The following is a 19,139-nucleotide window of genomic DNA, read 5'->3' as shown; positions in this document are numbered from 1 at the left end:
GCTGGTCTCGAACTCCTGGCCTCAAGGAATCTGCCTGTCTCAGCCTCCCAAAAGTGTTGGGATTACAGTTGTGAGCCACCGCGCCCGGCTCCAGCAGCTATTTGAATGCCTATGCTTTGCATACGTGACCATACGTGCTCCTGGACCTGGGTGCGCGTTGGAATCTCCTAAGGTACTTTTCATAAATACCAATTCTAGGCCGGGCGCGGTGGCTCGCACCTGTAATCCCAGCACTTTGGGAGTCCAAGGCGGGCGGATCACGAGGTCAGGAGATCGAGACCATCTGGCCGACACGGTGAAACCCCGTCTCCACTAAAAATAAAAAAAATTAGCCGGGCATGGTGGCGGGTGCCTATAGTCCCAGCTACTCAGGAGGCTGAGGCAGGAGAATGGCGTGAACCCGGGAGGCAGAGCTTCCAGTGAGTCAAGATCACGCCACTGCACTCCAGCCTGGGTGACAGAGCAAGACTCTGTCTCAAAAAAAAAAAAAAAAAAATACCAACTCTAGAGCCCCATCCCAGGTGGAGCCCTGGATTCTATGGTTAAGTATCTCCAAGTAATTCTGATGCCACCATGCACAGCCTGGTGTTTGGACACCACTGGATCCTCCCATCAGCTGTGAGAGGTATGTGTATTCTCATTTTACCAGTGAACAAAATGAGCCTTGAAGTGGCATAGTCAGACTAGGGACAAAGGTCTCCTGACTCCCAGTCCTTAGGTACTGGTCCTATAAAGAAACACCTTGGCTGGGCACAGTGGCTCACACCTGTAATCCCAGCACTTTGGGAGGCCGAGGCGGGTGGATCACGAGGTCAGGAGTTCAAGACCAGCCTGACCAGCATGGTGAAACCCTGTCTCTAGTAAAACTAAAAAGATTAGCTGAGTGCAGTGGCAGGTGCCTGTAATCCCAGCTACTTGGGAGGCTGAGGCAGGAGAATTGCTTGAACCTGGGCGGCAGAGGATGCAGCGAGCTGAGATCGCACCACTGCACTCCAGCCTGGGCAATAGAATGAGACTCCATCTCAAAAAAAAAAAAAATACACCTTGGCCAGGCACAGTGACTCATGCCTGTAATCCCAGCACTTTGTGAAGCCAAGGTGGGATGATCACTTTAGTTCAAGAGTTTGAGACCAGCCTGGGCAACATAGCGAAACCCCATCTCTACAAAAAAAATACAAAAATTAGCCAGGCGTGGTGGTGTGCACTTGTAGTCCTAGCTACTCAGGAGGCTGAGGCCAGAGGATGGCTTAAGCCCAAGAGGCAGAGGTTGTAATGAGCCAAGATTGCACCACTGCACTCCAGTGTGGACGACAAAGCCAGACCCTGTCTCAAAAAAAAAAAATCTTGTCCCATGCTCTGCCCAGGACACCTTCAGCAAAAGGTTTTTCACTTTCCCAGATTGGGAGGCTACATACTTAGTATTTTCTTGACTTAGGGCCATAGAAAGGGCTTGGGTTTTAGCGCTGGACAGACCTCAGTGAAATCCAGCCTGACCCTCAGATAGTGGTAACACCCCCTCAACATAGGGATGACATAGATGAGGTGACTCGACAGTACAAGAATCAAAAAACACTGGTCTCCTTCTTTGCATAATAGGTGCTAACTGTGTATGGCGTTGGCATTTCACTTGCATCTCGTTTGCTTCTCAGGACACATAGGTGACTTAGGTATCACTATATTCATGTCACCAGTGATAAAATGGAGCCTCAGAGAGGTTAAGTGACTAACCTCAAAGTGGTGTAGCAGGAATTTGAACCTAAGAATTTCACTCCAGTCCCTAATAGTCACCGGACAAAAAATGCAAATTTTGCCACAGAATCTGCTCATTTCTGCCAAACAGGGCAACCCCATCCTCCGTAAAGGCAAGTCTTGTATCAAGCAGGGTTCAACACAAATATTTGCCTACCAGCTGCTTAAAACTCACCTCCTGGACCGAGCACGGTGGCTCATGCCTGTAATCCCAGCCCCTTGGGAAGCTGAGGCAGGTGGGCCAGCTGAGGTCGGGAGTTCGAGACCAGCCTGGCCAACATGGGGAAACCCCATCTCTACTAAAAATACAAAAATTAGCTGGGCATGGTGATGAACTTCGTAATTCCAGCTACTCAGGAGGCTGAGGCAGGAGAATTGATTGAACCTGGGAGGTGGAGCTTGCAGTGAGCCAAGATCACGCCACTACACTCCAGCCTGGGTGACAGAGCGAGACTCCGTCTCAAAAAAAAAAAAAAAAAAAAAAGATAAAAGCTCACCTTCTGTATTCTCAAACAGACCAGCTCCTGCCAACCCCCTATCACCACCTCTCCGGCATGCCGAGCACGCAAGAAACCAGGGAGGAAAAGGTCAGTTCCCCAAGAACAACAAAGCCCATGAAAACTACTTCAAGTTACTATCAGACAATGTGTTTATTATTTCACACAAAAGTTAGACCAAGGCCACGGTGCCATTAAACACCTCCCTCCCCACCCACGCATGGCTCAAAAACCACCCCAACCCTGGTATAAAAACAACAGAACACAACAAAAATACTGCATTTGAGGCTGAGCCACGAACAGAGTGGCTCCAACAAAAATAAGACAAAAACACAAGACACAACATCTTTTCAGGTTTATGTAAAAATTGCCATGGCCCATGGGGAAAGCGGTCATGGCCGTGTCAACAAGGATACTTCAAACTCAGGGCTTTTGGAGGTTTGAGACAGCTGCCACATTAGGGTGTCTTCCGGGCTCTGCTGCAGGAACTGAGGATGCTGAAGGGCAGGGCTGGATCCCTTGGCCCCCTCTGAAGTTTAGGCCGTTGGCTGGATGTGCTTTTCGCTGGGGAAGATGCCATAGGCTCCTTCCTCCTTTCCAGAGAGAGGGACACAGTGAGAGGGCTGGAGGCCCTGAAAGCCTCCAGTGCCCACGATAAGGAAGCCAGCCAAGAGATTTCCCTCTCTAGAAAGAAGGCCTTCCACTGGACAAAGTTCATGGCCCTGGGAGCCAGCATGTCTGCATTCACATGGCATAAAGCCCTACAGCAACTGTCGCCACCAGAAAGCTGAGTGTAAGGACCCATCGGAGAAGCGGAGCCTGGGAGTGGGTGTTGAGCGGAGTCTTCCCTCTGGGAGTCTCCACGGGGGCAGAGTCTGAAAGAGAAAATGGGGCAAGGTCATTAACAGGTGGACATGCATCAGGGTGTCTGATGTCATAGAAAAGCAAAGCAGAGTGGCCTCAGGGTCTGTGGTACAGTCCCTGCCCAACGCCAGGATTCTTTGCAAGACCACAGACAGGTGTCCCTCTAGCCACTGCTTGAATACCTTCAAAGATGGGCAGCTCACTACTTCTCCAAGCTGTCTGTTCTTCCCTGTGCAGCCAGGCCATGTTGTGAAATTCTTGGGCCTAGGCATGGTTTTCAGACTTCTGCCTGCTCCCTGTCCTCTCCTTAAGCTTTGCCAGCGATGAGGTCTGAGCTGTAAATCTTCCTCTCAGACTCACACATTTGCTAAGCATGGTGATGATGGGGCAGGAGCTAGAAAGCAGGAGCTCCGACGTCAAAATTCAAGTTCAGTCCCATCCCCGGTTATTAAAATGTGATAGGGCCGGGCGCAGTGGCTCACGCCTGTAATCCCAGCACTTTGGGAGGCCAAGGCAGGTGGATCACGAGGTCAGGAGTTCAAGACCAGCTTGGCCAATATGGTGAAACCCCCTCTCTACTAAAAATACAAAAAATTAGCCCTGTATGGTTGCGGGTGCCTGTAATCCCAGCTACTTGGGAGGCTGAGGCAGAGAATTGCTTGAACCTAGGAGGCGGAGGTTGCAGTGAGCCAAGATTGTGCCACTGCACTCCAGCCTGGGCGACAGAGTGAGACTCTATCTCAAAAAAAAAAAAAAAGATTTAAAATGTGATACGCCAGAGCCAGCCATGCAACCTGGGTAGATGTGCCACCTGCCTCCTCCTCAGGCACACAGTGGGTGCTCCCTAGGTCTTTAGAAGCAGGACAGAGTCCAGGGCAGGTCTCTGGAGCCAGACCAGCTGGGTTTCAGTCCTAGCCCCACCCTGGGCTATAAGAAGGGCTTCCCCAGAGAAAACAGGGCCGTAGGTCTGGTGGCCCAGGGCTGCGGTCACAGGAAGTACAAGCAAGCAGGTATACTGTGACATTTACATGTGTGTTGTTCATATTAAAGGCTCCTGCTCCTTCTGATGCATTAGGGGTGCAGTTCTCAAATGTTTTGGTTCCAAAACTCCTTTATACTCAAATGCAACCAAGGATCCAAAAGAGCTTTTGTTTGTGTGAGTATAGCTGTCACTATTTACAAAGTTAGATATTAAAACTGAGAAATTCTTTCTTTTTTTTTTTTTTTTTTGAGATGGAGTCTCGCTGTCACCCAGGCTGGAGTACAGTGGTGCAATCTCAGCTCACTGCAACCTCTGCCTCCCGGAATTAGGAGATTCTCCTGCCTCAGCCTTCCGAGTAGCTGGGATTACAGGTGTGCACCATCACACCCAGCTGATTTTTATATTTTAGTAGAGACGGGGTCTCACCACATTGGCCAGGCTGGTCTCAAACTCCTTACCTCAAGTGATCCCCCTGCCTCAGCCTCCCAAAGTGCTGGGATTACAGGCATGAAGCCATCGTGCCCAGCCAAAACTGAGAAATTCTTAACATACAAGAACATACAGGCACACATTCCATGAGCCATCAAATCCATGAGAGAGCATCACATGTCACATAACCTTTGGAAAATGCCAACACACATTCATGAGAAAATGAAACTCTCGTTTTCTCATTTATTTTTGGCTTTTTTTGGCTTTTTTTTTTTTTAAAGCCAAAAATAAAAAAAAAAAATCTGGGTGTGGTGGCACATGCCTATAGTCCCAGTTACTCAGGAGGCTGAGGTGAGAGAATCCCTTGAACCTGGGAGGTTGAAGCTGCAGTGAGCTGTGATTGTGCCACTACACTCCAGCCTGGGTGAAAGAGCGAGACCCTGTCTTAAAAAAAAAAAAAGCCGGGCGCTGTGGCTCACGCCTGTAATCCCAGCACTTTGGGAGGCCGAGGCAGGCGGATCACGAGGTCAGGAGATCAAGACCATCCTGACTAACATGGTGAAACCCCGTCTCTACTAAAAATACAAAAAATTAGCCAGGCATGGTGGCTGGCGCCTGTAGTCCCAGCTACTTGGGAGGCTGAGGCAGGAGAATGGCGTGAACCTGGGAGGCGGAGCTTGCAGTGAGCTGAGATCGTGCCACTGCACTCCAGCCTAGGTGACAGCAAGACTGTCTCAAACAAACAAACAAAAAAAGCAAAAAAATAGTAGTAGTGTTATAAAAATAGCTTTGTTCTCACAGACCCACTTGAGGGGATACTAGGATTACCACCCCCCACAGCCAGGGTACCACACTTTGAGAACTGCTGCATTAGGGTGACGTCTCCCTACCCCACCAGATAGCCAAGCCCTCTGGGGTTACAAACCCCTAGCAGAGGGGTCCGTGTGGTCTGGCACAAGTGAGAAAGCCACAAGCCAGGTAGGTTAGGGTGGCACAGGAGGGCAGGCCTAATATAACCTGCCAGGAGGTAGCTAAGCCTTATCTCTTTATTGCTACCCGTCCCAAAGCCACACTCCCTCCCTCAGGGTTTTAGGCTGAGTGAGGGTACATTTTTTGGAGCACTTTGGTCTTTTTGGAAATTTCCAAGATGTTCTCACTACAGCCAGCCTCGATCGTTCTTAGGCACATGAGGGAGGGGCTCACACACTACAAGACTCGGAAGGGACGTCTTCCTGTGGTGGGTTCACAGCTGGATACAGGTCCCCAACTCCCTGGCCCACATCGGGGGACCAAAGGCCTAAAAAGGAGTCTAAATTAAGGGGGCAGGAGTTTCCCAGGATTTCTGAGGGGTTCTTGTGCACTTCTGAGCCAATGAACTAGAAGTAGCTGAACCTCACTGGATTTTACAGGTGGAGAAACTGAGGTAGGGAGAAGTCTCATGGCTTGCCCAGAGCCACACGCTGAAGGTTGACCCCAGGTCCTTTTGCCTGCACTCCACTTCTCATACAAAAACATGCAGGCAGCCAGGCACAGTGGCTCACGCCTGTAATCTCAGCACTTTGGGAGGCCAAGGTGGGCAGATCACATGAGGTCAGGAGTTCGAGACCAGCCTGGCCAACATGGTGAAACCCCATCTCTACTAAACATACAAAAAAAAAATTAGCCAGGCGTGGTGATGGGCGCCTATAATCCCAGCTACTCGGGAGGCTGAGGCAGGATAATTGCTTGAACCCGGGAGGCAGAGGTTGCAGTGAGCTGAGATCACGCCACTGCACTCCAGCCTGGGTGAGACTCCATCTCAAAAAACAACAACAACAACAAAAAACATTCAGGCTGGCATGGTGGCTCTCACCTGTAATTGCAGCACTTGGGGAGGCAGAGGCAAGAGGATTGCTTGAAGTCAGGTGTTCAAGACTGGCCCGGGCAACATAGCAAGAACCTGTCCTTACAGGGGCAGTGGGGTGGGGCAGCAGGAAACAACACCCACCACCACCAAACATTCAGAAAACAGAGGAGTAGAGATACTAGAGTCAAACAGCCAGGTCCCTCCATGTGTAGCCCAGAGGAAGTGCCCCTTCCTGGATGCTCTCACCTTGCGCTTTGTTGCTGGCACGCTGGCGAAGCCCTGGTGCCCGTGAGGGGCTCTGGTCCTTGGTGTCATGGGTCAACAGCTCCTGCAACTCCTCAAAGAGCTAAAAGACAAAAGACACACATGCCTATCTCAGTGAGAGATGCTATCAGGTCCCAGCTGAAGGTGGGACCTTAAGTTGTGTTAGGAAATACTTTGGAAATAACAAGATGGTAAGAAAAATATTGGCCGGGCACGGTGGCAAGCCCCTGTAATCCCAGCACTTTGGGAGGCCAAGGTGGGCACAGCACGAGGTCAGAAGTTTGAGACCAGCCTAGCCAACATAGTGAAACCCCATCTCTACTAAAGATACAAAAAATTAGCCAGGCATGGTGGTGCATGCCTGTAATCCCAGCTACTCGGGAGGCTGAGGCAGGAGAATTGCTTGAACCTGGGAAGCTGAGGTTGCAGTGAGTCAAGATTGCCCCATTGCGCTCCAGCCTGGGTGACAGGATGAGACTCTGTCTCAAATAAATAAATAAATAAATAAATAAATAAATAAATAAATAAATAAAATTTATGTCCCTTTCATCCACCTTAAGAGATAAGATGTTCCGAGCCCAACTGGCTCCCCTGCCTGCTCTTGCCCTCCCAACCGATAACAACAATCCTGGATTTAGAGTTCACTGTGGCCGCCCGTGTCCTTAGCCTGTGTCTCCATGCAAAAGGCTGCGTTGCTTGTTTTGAAATAATATTAAGTGGTATCCTAGTACATGCACTCTTCTGCGGCTGCTTTCTTCCCTTGAGTTTAGATTTGTGAAATTCAGCCTTGGTGAGGTGTGCTGAATGGCATTTGTTAGCCTTGCAGATGAGGAAACTGTAGCTCCTACAGGTTAAGTGCTTTGCCCAAGGACTGACCCAGAGGTCAGGCACCAAGAGTCGTTTTTTGTTTGTTTTTGTTTTGTTTTGTTTTTTGAGACAGAGTCTTGCTCTGTTGCCGTTGCCCAGGCTGGAGTGCAGTAGCACAATCATGGTTTACTGCAGCCTTGATCTCCTGGGCTCAAGCAATCCTCCCACCTCAGCCTCCCAAGTAGCTGGGACTACAGGTGCACGCTACTATGTCTGGCTAATTTTTTCATGTTTCTGTAGAGATGGGGTCTCACTGTGTTACCAGGGCTGGTTTCAAACTCCTGGGCTCAAGCCATTTTCCTGCTTTGGCCTCCTAAAGTGTTGGTATTATAGGCGCAAGCCTGAGAGCCAGTTCTGACTCCAAATCCCTTTTCTTTAAAAAATTTTTTTTTGATAGAGACAGGGTCTCACCATGTTGCTCAGGCTAGTCTGAAACTCCTGAGCTCAAGCAATCTGCCCACCTTGGCTTCCCAAAGTGCTGGGATTACAGGCGTGAGTCACTGCACCTGGCCCTTTTCTTTTGACTACACTTCTCTGAAAGACACAGATTTTTTTCCTCCAAGACTGATTGGATTTTCTGACGGGGGAGGGTGGAAGGGAAAGGCCTTGTTCCATAACAGGGGCCAGGACCAGAATCTTCTGCAATCCAAGGCTGGGAGTAGGGAGCCAGGAAGGCGTGAGCCCGAGCCCCAGGCCCCATGGCACCTCCAGGGGGTGGCAGAGAGAGAAGGCTCTATGACATCTGGTTAGAAGGAGCCCCTCACCCCTCCACCTCTGCCTAAGAATTCATCCTTCCAGGCTTTGCCCAAACCCCACCTTCCCCCTGGATTTGAGACACTTGTAGAAAGAGGTAAACCTCTGTGGCTAGGCTGAGAGTCCCTGGAAGGCAGAGGCCACCTGTAACCCTGGGAGTGCCAACCTGGCTATACACTAGTGCACACACAACTTATACATTGTCACAGAGAGCTACAACTGATTCTCATGTCCCATCATGACAGTAGTGAATGTTTGAGGGCTTCCTCTGTGCCAGACACTGCTGTGGGGACTTTACTGCTGTAAACTCACTCAAGCCTTATAAGTCTAAGATGTAGGTACCATTATTATCCCTATTTTACAGATAGGGAAACTGAGGTACAGAGAGATGAAGGCATTTGCCCAGGATCACCCAGCTAGTAAGTGGCAGTGCTGGAACCCTGGTTCCCTGTGTTAACCATGACCCATAGCACCCTCCCCTACAATGAGAAGGGTCCCTTGGAGGAACAGCGGCGGGGAGGCAGAGGCTGCCCCAGGCTGCCCGTCCCTCACCTGGATGTTGAGCAGGAACGCGGTCTTGGCCTCTTCTATCACCCTCTGCCTGACTGCTGGAGTCATCTCCAGTGAGTTCATGCGGGAGCGGTAGAGCTGCTTGAACTTGGTGGCACTGGCAATGTTGGGGAAGGTGAAGAAGGCCAGGCCCTCGCCAGAGCTGGGCAGGCCCAGGGCTTTCTGAGCAATCTTCTTGAGCACCTGGCCCCCAGACAGGTCACCCAGGTAGCGGGTGTAGGCGTGGGCCACCAGCAGCTCGGGCTCTGTGCGCCCCACCTCGTGGAGCCGCTTCACATAGCGCTGCATGGCTGGTGTGTAGGGGATGACCTCCTGCCAGCGGGGCCCGTACCAGAAGGCCAGGTCCTGCTCCAGGGCAGCCTTGCGGTGCAGCTCTTCTGGGAAGTAGACAGGGGCGAAGACTGGGCTCTCCTTGTTGCGCTCAATCTCCTCCTCCAGGGCCACATAGATGTGGTACAGGGAAGCCATCACCAGCTGAAAGCAGAGTGAGCAGGTCAGGCCGCCAGCCACATAAAAGACCCCCACCTCTGTCCGTCCCCTCCACTACTGCCTTTGGAAAGGCCCCCATCACTTCTCAGCTGGGCTCTGACTCCTTCTGCCACCCCTTGCTACAGTCCTCTTCACACAGCAGCCAGAGGGATTTTTACAAGAGAAAAAGACGATCATGCACCTTCTCAGCCTAAAACCCTTTTACCCCACTGGGCAAAACAAGCAGCCTAATTGAATCCTTATATAAAGATCCACCAAACTGGCCCAGTGCGGTGGCTCTAACCCCTGTAATCCCTGCACTTTGGGAGGCTAAGGCAGGAGGATTGCTTAAAGCCAGGAGTCTGAGACCAGCCTGGGCAACATAGCCCAAAACCCACCTCTACAAAAAATTCTTTTAAAAAACTAGCTGGCTGGGGCCAGGCGCGATGGCTCATGCCTGTAATCCCAGCACTTTGGGAGGCCGAGGCGGGTGGATCATAAGGTCAGGAGATCAAGACCATCCTGGCTAACAAGGTGAAACCCCATCTCTACTAAAAATACAAAAAAATTAGCCAGGCATGGTGGCGTGTGCCTGTAGTCCCAGCTACTGGGGAGGCTGAGGCAGGAGAATGGCATGAACCCGGGAGGCGGAGGTTGCAGTGAGCCAAGATCACGCCACTGCACTCCAGCCTGGGCAACAGAGCAAGACTCCACCTCAAAAAAATAAATAAATAAAAATAAATGGCCGGGTGCGGTGGCTCATGCCTGTAATCCCAGGACTTTGGGAAGCTGAGGTGGGCGGATCACGAGGTCTGGAGATCGAGACCATCCTGGCTAAGACAGTGAAACCCTGTCTCTACTAAAAAAAAATACAAAAAATTAGCCAGGTGTAGTGGCAGGCGCCTGTAGTGCTAGCTACTCAGGAGGCTGAGGCAGGAGAATGGCATGAACCCAGGAGGCGGAGCTTGCAGTGAGCCGAGATCTCGCCACTGCACTCCAGCCTGGGCAACAGAGCGAGACTCCGTCTCAAAAAAACAAATAAATAAAAATAAATAAATAAACTAGCCGGCTGGGCGCAGTGGCTCACGCCTGTAATCCCAGCACTTTGGGAGGCCAGGGCGGACAGATCACGAGATCAGGAGTTCGAGACCAGCCTGGCCAAGAGACCAGACTGGGTAATATGGTGAAACCCCGTCTCTACTAAAAACACAAAAATTGGCTGGGCACGGTGGCAGGCACCTGTAATCCCAGCTACTCGGGAGGCTGAGTCAGGAGAATTGCTTGAACCCAGGAGGCAGTGGTTGCAGTGAGCCGAGATCATGCCATTGCATTCCAGCCTGGGCGACAGAGCAAGACTCCGACTCAAAAAAAAAAAAAAAAAAGCCAGGTGTGGGTGTGGTGGTGCATGCCTATAGTCCCAGCTACCCAGAGGCTGAGGCAGGGGTATCACTTGAGCCCAGGATTTCAAGGTTGCAGTGAGCTGTGATCATATCACTGTACTCCAGCTTGGGGAACAGAGTGAGCAAGACCCTGTCTCAGAAAAAAAAAAAAAAAAATCCAACAAAGGAATTGCTATTCCCATTTTACAGAAAAGGAAACTAAGGCTCAGAGAGGGTATGAGACATGGAGTTTGCACAGCTAGTAAGAAATGAAACTGGATTGAAGACCGGGCATTGCCAGGGACCCACCATGGCTCAGGAGAGAGGAATAGCTGAAATGAAAGTGCTTAAAGGAGATTGGCCATGTGCTTCTGGCTTTTGACCTCTGCGTAACCAACTACAGGGTACAATTATCCTTCCTGGAGGCCTATTCTGAACCCCACCACCTCTGGATGCTGGGCTGAGGCAACAGGTCTTGAGTGTACCTTGGCTTGGGGCACTAACTCCCGTTACACATTAATATGCCCGTTTGAATTTGAAGGAGGACAAAGTTAAGACATTTAGGTTGGAGTTTCCAAGTTATTTCTGAGCCACAAACATTCAAAGCAGCTCTGTTCCTTGAGGGGACAGAAAGCCAGGTAGCCTGGTACAAAAGAGCCTGGGTTTTTGAGTGTGACCGATCTGGTTCTTACCCAACTCTGCCAGTCCTTAGCTGTGTGACCATGGGTGAGCCACTTGCTTTCTCTGGTCCCAGCTTCCTATCCTATCCTAGAGCAGATGATCTGAGGTCTGTGTGACTGTGCTAGCCACCTGTGCTAGTCAGTTCCCTCACCTGCCACATACTAGATGGGGCTGGTGTGAGGATTAAATAAGAGGATCTGGGCCAGCACATAGGGCAGCCTGGAACTTAGCACTCACATGAGAAAGGCTGTGATAAGTGCCACGTCCACCAGCTTAATGTAAGTGAGCACTGGATTCTCTCACGGATCTTGGTGCCTTCTTGGAACCCTGTGACTTAGAGGCAAAATCCAAAGTCTAAGCTGGCTGGGGATGGGATATTCCAGCATTCACCTCCCTGCACCCACTATCTCCAGTCACACTGCAGCAACTGGGTGTACCTCATCTTTTTAAGGGAGAGGGGAGGAGGATGAGGAAGACCCATTACAGGCCCAAGGACCCCACCCAGCCTGGAACCACAGGTTAAATCTCTCCTCATTAAAGCATGTCTCAGCCGGGTGGTGGCTCACACCTGTAATCCCAGCACTTTGGGAGGCCAAGGCAGGTGGATCATCTGAGTTCAGGAGTTCGAGACCAGCCTGGCCAACATGGTAAAACCCTGTCTCTACTAAAAATATACAAAAATTAGCCAGGCGTGGTGGTGTGCACCTGTAGTCCCAGCTACTTGGGAGGCTGAGGCAGAAGAATCGCTTGAACCCAGGAGGCGGAGGTTTCAGGGCACCGAGATCTTGCCATTGCACTCCAGCCTGGGCAACAGAGTGAGACTCTGTCTCAAATAAAATAAAATAAATAAAATAAAGCATGTCTCATGTTGGAAGTAGGGGGTGGCAGAGGGTACAGATTGCAAAAGGGACTGGGATGAAGGTGGTGGGATATAGCTCCCTACTCCCCACCCCCACACCCTCTGTTCAACCTGAACAAGCCTTTCCCCACACTGATGTTTTAACACCCAGTATCTTCCCGGTTCTTCGTCAAGTGCTTTCCTTCTATTTGCATGAATTTCACAACAGTGCTGGGAAACAGCAAAATCAGTACCTGGCATATAGTGGGTGCTTAAGAAAACCCTGCTGTTGAAATCCTTTTTACAGATGGGGAAGACGTGGCTTAGGGAGATTAGATGAGGCACCCTCAGTCTCACTGTTAGAAAAGGGTTCTGTTAAGACTCCAACCTATATTATTTCTTATCTTCAGAGGCAAATTAGAATTAGGTCAGGAGTACAAGCTCTGAAATAACATCGGCCTTGTTTGATTTCAGCCTTTTCCACTTACTGGCTGTGTGATCTTCTGTTAGTCACTTAACCTCTCTGAACCTTCCAGTCCTCATCTTTCTCATCAGGGTTGAAGCACAGATTAGAAACCAAGTGTACAAAATGCCCAACATGGAACTGGTGCTTAGTCAATGGCACTGCTGCCCCAACCCCTCCACAACATTACAGAGCAGGCTGAACTTGCTGTGTGACCTTGGGTAACTCACCTTCCCTCTCTGAGCCTCAGTGTCATCATTTTTAAGATGATTCTATTGGACATGCCCATCTGGTCCCTCAGCATCCCCACTTAAACCACTGGTCTGAGCCTTGGGTCCACCCACACCTGCCACACCCTCCACCAGGGCTAGTCCCACCAAGCCACATACCTTGAAGCCCTCTCGGGTCACCTGGCCCTTCTGAAAGTTCCTCATGAACTCAGCATTCTCTGCCTGGGTGTGCACCTCCTTGGTGGCCTCCTTCAGGGCCTCTGACAAATCCTGGGGCATGCTGAGGAGGAAATGGGAAAGGTGAACACAAAGCTGGCTGGGGGTGGGGTCCTTCCCAACTGCTGAGCCACCCACCTGTGGGCAGGCCTTCAAGAGACTCCCATCCTCATTCAGGCCATGTTCTCAATCGCTTTAAGATGCAGCCTTGTGGCTGGGCACGGTGGCTCACGCCTGTAATCCCAGCACTTTGGGAGGCCAAGGCAGGTGGATCACCTGAGGTCAGGAGTTCGAGACCAGCCTGGCAAACATGGTGAAACCCCGTCTCTACTAAAAATACAAAAATTAGCCGGGCATAGTGGCGGGTGCCTGTAATCCCAGTGATTATGCCTGTAATTGCTTGAACCCCAGAGGCAGAGGTTGCAGTGAGCTGAGATCACACCACTGCACTCCAGACTTGGTGACAGAGAGACTCCATCTCAAAAAAAGGAAAAAAAAAGAAATAAACAAGGGCCAGGCATGGTGGCTCATGCCTGTAACCCTAGCACTTTGGGAGGCCGAGGCGGGCAGATCACCTGAGGCCAGGAGTTTGAGCCCAGCCTGGCCAACATGGTAAAACCCTATCTCTACTAAAAATACAAAAAAAAAAAAAAAAAAAATTAGCCGGGCATGGTGGTGGGCGCCTGTAATTCCGACTACTTGGGAGGCTGAGGCAGGAGAATCGCTTGAACCCAGGAGGCGGAGGTTGCAGTGAGCCGAGATCGCGCCACTGCACTCCAGCCTGGGCAACAGAGCAAGACTCCATCTCAAAAAAAAAAAGCAAAAAAACAAAAAAACAAAAAACAAAAAACAAATTCAGGCTGGGCATGGTGGCTCTCGCAGCCTTGTAAACACTCTTCAGTCATTAAAACACTAAATAATACAGTCCCCCAAGGCCGGGCGCGGTGGCTCAAGCCTGTAATCCCAGCACTTTGGGAGGCTGAGGCGGGCGAATCAGGAGGTCAGGAGATCGAGACCATCCTGGATAATACGGTGAAACCCCGTCTCTACTAAAAATAAAAAAAATAGCCGGGCGTGGTGGCGGGCGCCTGTAGTCGCAGCTACTCAGGAGCCTGAGGCAGGAGAATGGCGTGAACCCGGGAGGCGGAGTTTGCAGTGAGCGGAGATCGGAGATCGCGCCACTGCACTCCAGCCTCGGTGACAGACGGAGACTCCGTCTCAAAAAAATAAATAAATAAATAAATAAAAAATAAATAAATAATACATTCCCCCAAACCAAGGGGGAAATCCTGGTACAGGTAGTTCGCAGTGGGGAGGAGGAGGAGGTACAGCATAACCCCGGAAGAAGCAGCAGCCCCATGAATGGATATCTCCAAGTTTGTAATTGCTCTGATTAGCTTTTAGACCCAATATTTAATTCAGTTATTTTGTTAAAGTTTCAGATGCAAATCTCATGACCCCCTATCATGTTATGCTCATCATGAAGGCGTCAGGGTTAAAAAGCCTGAGAAATTCTGCTTTAGTCAAAGAAAAAGTCTTTCTGGGAGTATTTCTGTCATGGGTCCATATCCCTGCCTCCCCACAGAATTGTCATTTTTCCCTTTCCTCCTGCCCTGCTTCCCGGAACATCATCCCCTGTTCTACAACACAGCTGGTCAAATTCTCGGGAGAAATGGCACATGTCTGTAAGTCCCAGCTACTCTGGAGGCTGAGGTGGGAGGATGCTTGAGCCCAGGAGTTAAAAAAAAAAACCAAAAACTAACAAATTATTGAAAGAAGGGAACCAGTGAGACCTGGAGGTGGGCAGACCAAGATTCAAGGCCCAGTTCTGACACCTGCTGACTGAGCACTCTTGGGCATGTCGCCTCCCTGAACTGGGCCATCTGTGAGACACGGAACACCGTAGCCAGGGTGATGTCTGGCTCAGGTCCTCCATAGCTAGTGAGGGACAGATGCCACCAAGAGAACCAAGCATGCTCCCCCAGGCTGGCAGAGCCCCAGGGATCTAGGTTCAGCAGAGAGCAACTCCAAACACACCTCGAAAGTAGGATTAAAAAAAATTGGCTACCTCAAAGGCTGGATAGTCTAGGGACACTCCCATCTTGGTCACCAACCGTATACCAGGGTGCCAGGCATGTAAATTACCGTTCCTCCCTCCAACTACCCTACGGGCACAGGCAGGATCAGAACCTCGCACCTCCTGACTCCAGAGCCCAAGTTTCTGGCTCCTGGGCTCTGTCGCTGTGTGGCAGTGTCCCGGGGTGGGGCTGGGACGCGAGCAGGGTTGGGAGGGAAAAGCGCCCGTCCCGCGCCCCGCGCTTGCCTGTCGGGTTGCGGACGCTCCATCCGGCCGGTGCTGGGCTCGTTCGTGCTGGCTCCGCGGGCGGCGGCTGCGCTGATGACGCTCGAGAGGAGGCAGGCGTTGACTGTGCCGGAGCCGCGGCCCGTCACATTTATGCTCGGCGGGTCACGTGGGCCAGGCGGAACAGCTGATGCCCACTTTCTGGCCGGGCGTTGCAACACCCGCAGGGGCCCGCGCCCAGCCCGCCCCGGGCCAGTGTGGGGTGGAGAGGAGCAGTCATATGACCCTTGGGAAACAAAGTCTGGCCATAGGACTTTTAGAGAAAACACACACAAACACACACACACGCACACACACACACACACACACACACACACCCTCTAAGGAAATCTGAGAAGCTGCAGGCTCTGGGTGTGATTTAGCTCCTTCCAGAGCCCCCCCTTCTGCTCGCTGTCCCCTTGGGACTTGATGGACCCCAGGCGTCCCAGAAGGTTCCAGAAAGCTGGGAGGCAGCGCTGCTCAGAGCAAGAGGCTGGTGGGCAACATCAGGAACTTAGCAACCCCAGGCTCTGCTGTCTCCAGCTCCCTAAAATGTCACCTGCTAGAATCCTCTGCTGACTGCTTGCCTCCTCACACCCCCTTTAAATGTATACTTAGGATCTGTTTTTTGAGTTCCTGTCAAAAAACAGAGACTCTAGTATTTTCGTGGTTCATCCCTACAACTGACCTGTGAGGGTAGATCGCTTCTGTTTTACAGATGGGGAAACCGAGGCTCAGAGGGGTGCAGTGGAGTCACACATAAAGCAGGAAGCCAGTGTCCAAACCCAGGGAGGAGACTAAGTCTCCGCCTGCCTCCTCCACACTCTGGCAGCACCTGGTACCCACCTGGACTGGGACACCTGTCATACAAACTGCTTCCCTGCTGGAATGCGTGGGACACTCTTCCAGGCACATTCAGGTCTGACTTATACTCAGTGCCTGCTCAGGGCCCAGAGCAGAGCTGGCCCTTGCTGATCGCCTATTGAATCAATTCTGCATGAGATGGACTGCTTAGAACTTGGGGGAAATAGGGTCACTGGGTGAACCCAGAGGACAAAACAAATGGACCAGATGATTCCTACAGTCCTTTCCCAATACTAGGATTCTCATTCTAAGATTTTTTTTTTAAGATGGCTTTCAGGCCTGGCATGGTAGCTCACACCTGTAGTCCCAGTACTTTGGGAGGCTGAGGTGGGAAGAGCACTTTGAGCCTGTTTGAGGTGGGAAGATTGCTCTGAGTTCGAGACTGGCCTGGGCAACATAGGGAGACCCTGTCTCTACAAAATATAAAATAAATTAGCTGGGCATGGTGGCACATGCCTGTGGTCCCAGCTACTTGGGAGGCTGAGGCTGGAGGTTCACTTGAGCCTGGGATGTAGAGGCTGGAGTGAGCTGTGATCATGCTACTGTATTCTAACCTGGGCAACAGAATAAGACCCTGTCTCTCAAAAACAAACAAACAAACAAAAAAACAAAAAACTTCCTGGAATTCAGCCTAGGGCCACTACAGCCCAGAGCCCTTCTGAGATTGTATTGGAAAGGATCATTCTCCCAAGGGAGAGCTAAGGGGCCTTGAAAAAAAATTCCCCTTCTTCCTCTGAAGGTTCCCTGAAAATCAACCGACAAAAGTCAGGTTAAGATGATAAAAGACATACAAAAATGTATTGTAATGGGGTAATCACGGAAGAATGGTGACCCTGTAACCCAGTGCAGTACAGAGGCTACCTAGCCTTTTTAATAGGGGAGAAAGGAGATAGGGAATGCAGACAATTCTTTTGAAAGACAGTAAATCATTAGCAAGAAGGAATGGCCCTGGAGGTGAAAGGCAGACTTTACGGGAAGGTGGAGGTGGAGCCGCACGGGAACAAAGGTTGTCCTAGGCAGATAAAGTCCCCCAGGTAATCTCTTGGCACTGTCCTCAGAAGAACAGGTAAATCTGTCTGCGTCTGGTGATGACTCCCAGTCTCTTTCTCTCTCCAGTGGTTGATCTTTCCTGGATATTTGATGAGATTCCTAGAAAAATGGCTAACACTGGCCGGGCGCGGTGGCTCATGCCTGTAATCCCGGCGCTTTGGGAGGCTGAGGCAGGAGAATCGCTTGAACCCGGGAGGAGGAGGAGGAGGTTGCAGTGAGCCAAGATAGTGCCACTGCACTCCAGCCTGGGTGACAGAGCGAGACTCTGTCTCAGAAGAAAAAAACTTAACACAATTGCATTTCTTTTGGAAAGAAGTGTTCTTGGTCAGATAAGGAAACTCCAGAGAGCGTTTCTCCCTGCGCTTGTCGGGGGAACAAGACAAGCTTAGAGGGACCTTGCCTCTGAGGCAGCTCCTAAAGCCTCTCATCGTGTCAAAGCACCAGTTGTCCTGGTATCACTTTCTGAGCCCCAACAGTGGCATGTAAAGCACAAAGGTGGAGACCTTGCCTACTTTGCTTTGTAAATTTCCAGTTCCTGGAATAGTGCCTGACAGGTCACAGTTAATACTGAATGCATGCCTGAATGAATAGATGCTTCAAGGTCTCTTTCTGGGAAAAAAATAATAATATTGTTAGGCTGTAATATTGCCTGGCTGATAGAATGGGCTGGAACCAAGCCACAATTCCAAACTGTCATTCTAACCAGGCTTTATTGAGAATTTACTATGTGCAGAGACTTCATGTGCGTGATTGCAGCCCATCCTGACAACAGCCTTGCAAGCTATTTTCATCACTACTTTGCCCACATAAGCACTGAGGGACAAAGAGGATAAGTCATTTTCCCAAGTCATACAGTGAATGATGGAAGAGCCAGGATTCAAACTACGGCACTTTGAAGCCATTCCCCACAGTCCTGACCACCACACTCCAACCCTTCTCACAGAAGGTCCAGGAGTTTAGGGGAGATGAGTTTGCATGTATAGATCCAGAGTCTGTCCATTCAGCGACCCTAGAGGGTAAAACTCAGGAGATCTGAACCCTTTTTATTTAACACAGGGAAGCAGAGACCCCAAGAGCAGGAGGGACTTGGCCAGGCTATGCCCCGCATTGGAAAGAGAACCTCCAGTGACCCAGGGTTACTGGCTCCCAGTCCGGGCTTGCTCTCTTTTCTAACTGTTTCCTGGGAGCCCAGACTTGATTAGAACAGCCCCTCACACAGAGGTTGCTGGGGTGCAAGAGGCCAGGCCGGAGTTGTTCTGGTCCTCTAGGCTGTCCCAGGGCTGAGTTTGTGGCCCTTTCACATGCTGATTCAGCCTCCTGACTTCCCTTTCTTTTTAGTCAAGCAACAGGATGATCCAAATGCTATTCTCTCTCCTCCTGCTGGGCCAAATAAAAGCCCCTTAAAGGTGTCCACGTTCTAATCACCAGAACCTGTGAATAGGTTACCTTTTTGCTACCTTACATAGCAAAAGGATCTTGCAGAAGTGATTAAGTCAAGGATGTTGAGATGGGGAATTATCTTGGATTATCCTCTTGGGCCTTATAAGAGGGAGGCTGGATGGTTGCACACACAGAAGGTGACAAGGAAAGCAGAGGATAGAGAGAGAGGCTGGGAGATGCCATGCTGCTAGCTTTGAAGATGGAGGATGAGGCCGGGCACGGTGGCTCACACCTATAATCCCAGCACTTTGGGAGGCTGAGGTGGGCTGATCACCTGAGATCAGGAGTTCAAGACCAACCTGACCAACATGGTGAAACCCCCGTCTCTACTAAAAATACAATAATTAT

General features: G+C 50.6%; 1 protein-coding gene across 2 annotated transcripts; it reads right to left on the bottom strand.

Annotated features, from left to right (window-relative positions):
- Nucleotides 1-2,380: 2,380 nt before the first annotated feature.
- HMOX1 (heme oxygenase 1) lies at nt 2,381-15,681 on the bottom strand. Of its 2 annotated transcripts, none has more exons than XM_054470557.2 (5): nt 15,420-15,681; nt 13,040-13,160; nt 8,804-9,295; nt 6,614-6,713; nt 2,381-3,121 (listed from the first exon to the last, which is right to left on the bottom strand). In XM_054470557.2, the coding sequence occupies exons 1-5, from the start codon at nt 15,440-15,442 to the stop codon at nt 2,991-2,993; spliced, it is 867 nt and encodes a 288-aa protein (XP_054326532.1). In that variant the 5' UTR covers nt 15,443-15,681; the 3' UTR covers nt 2,381-2,990. The 2 variants fall into 2 exon arrangements, with proteins under 2 accessions (XP_054326532.1, XP_063519068.1); XM_063662998.1 differs by having other exon boundaries at nt 15,294-15,521.
- Between the last annotated feature and the right edge of the window lie 3,458 nt (nt 15,682-19,139).

This window comes from Pongo pygmaeus, chromosome 23, assembly GCF_028885625.2.
Source record: "Pongo pygmaeus isolate AG05252 chromosome 23, NHGRI_mPonPyg2-v2.0_pri, whole genome shotgun sequence".
NCBI classification, from domain to species: domain Eukaryota; kingdom Metazoa; phylum Chordata; class Mammalia; order Primates; family Hominidae; genus Pongo; species Pongo pygmaeus.
Note: the sequence above shows the minus strand (reverse complement) of the source record. Positions and strands in the feature narration are given on the sequence as shown.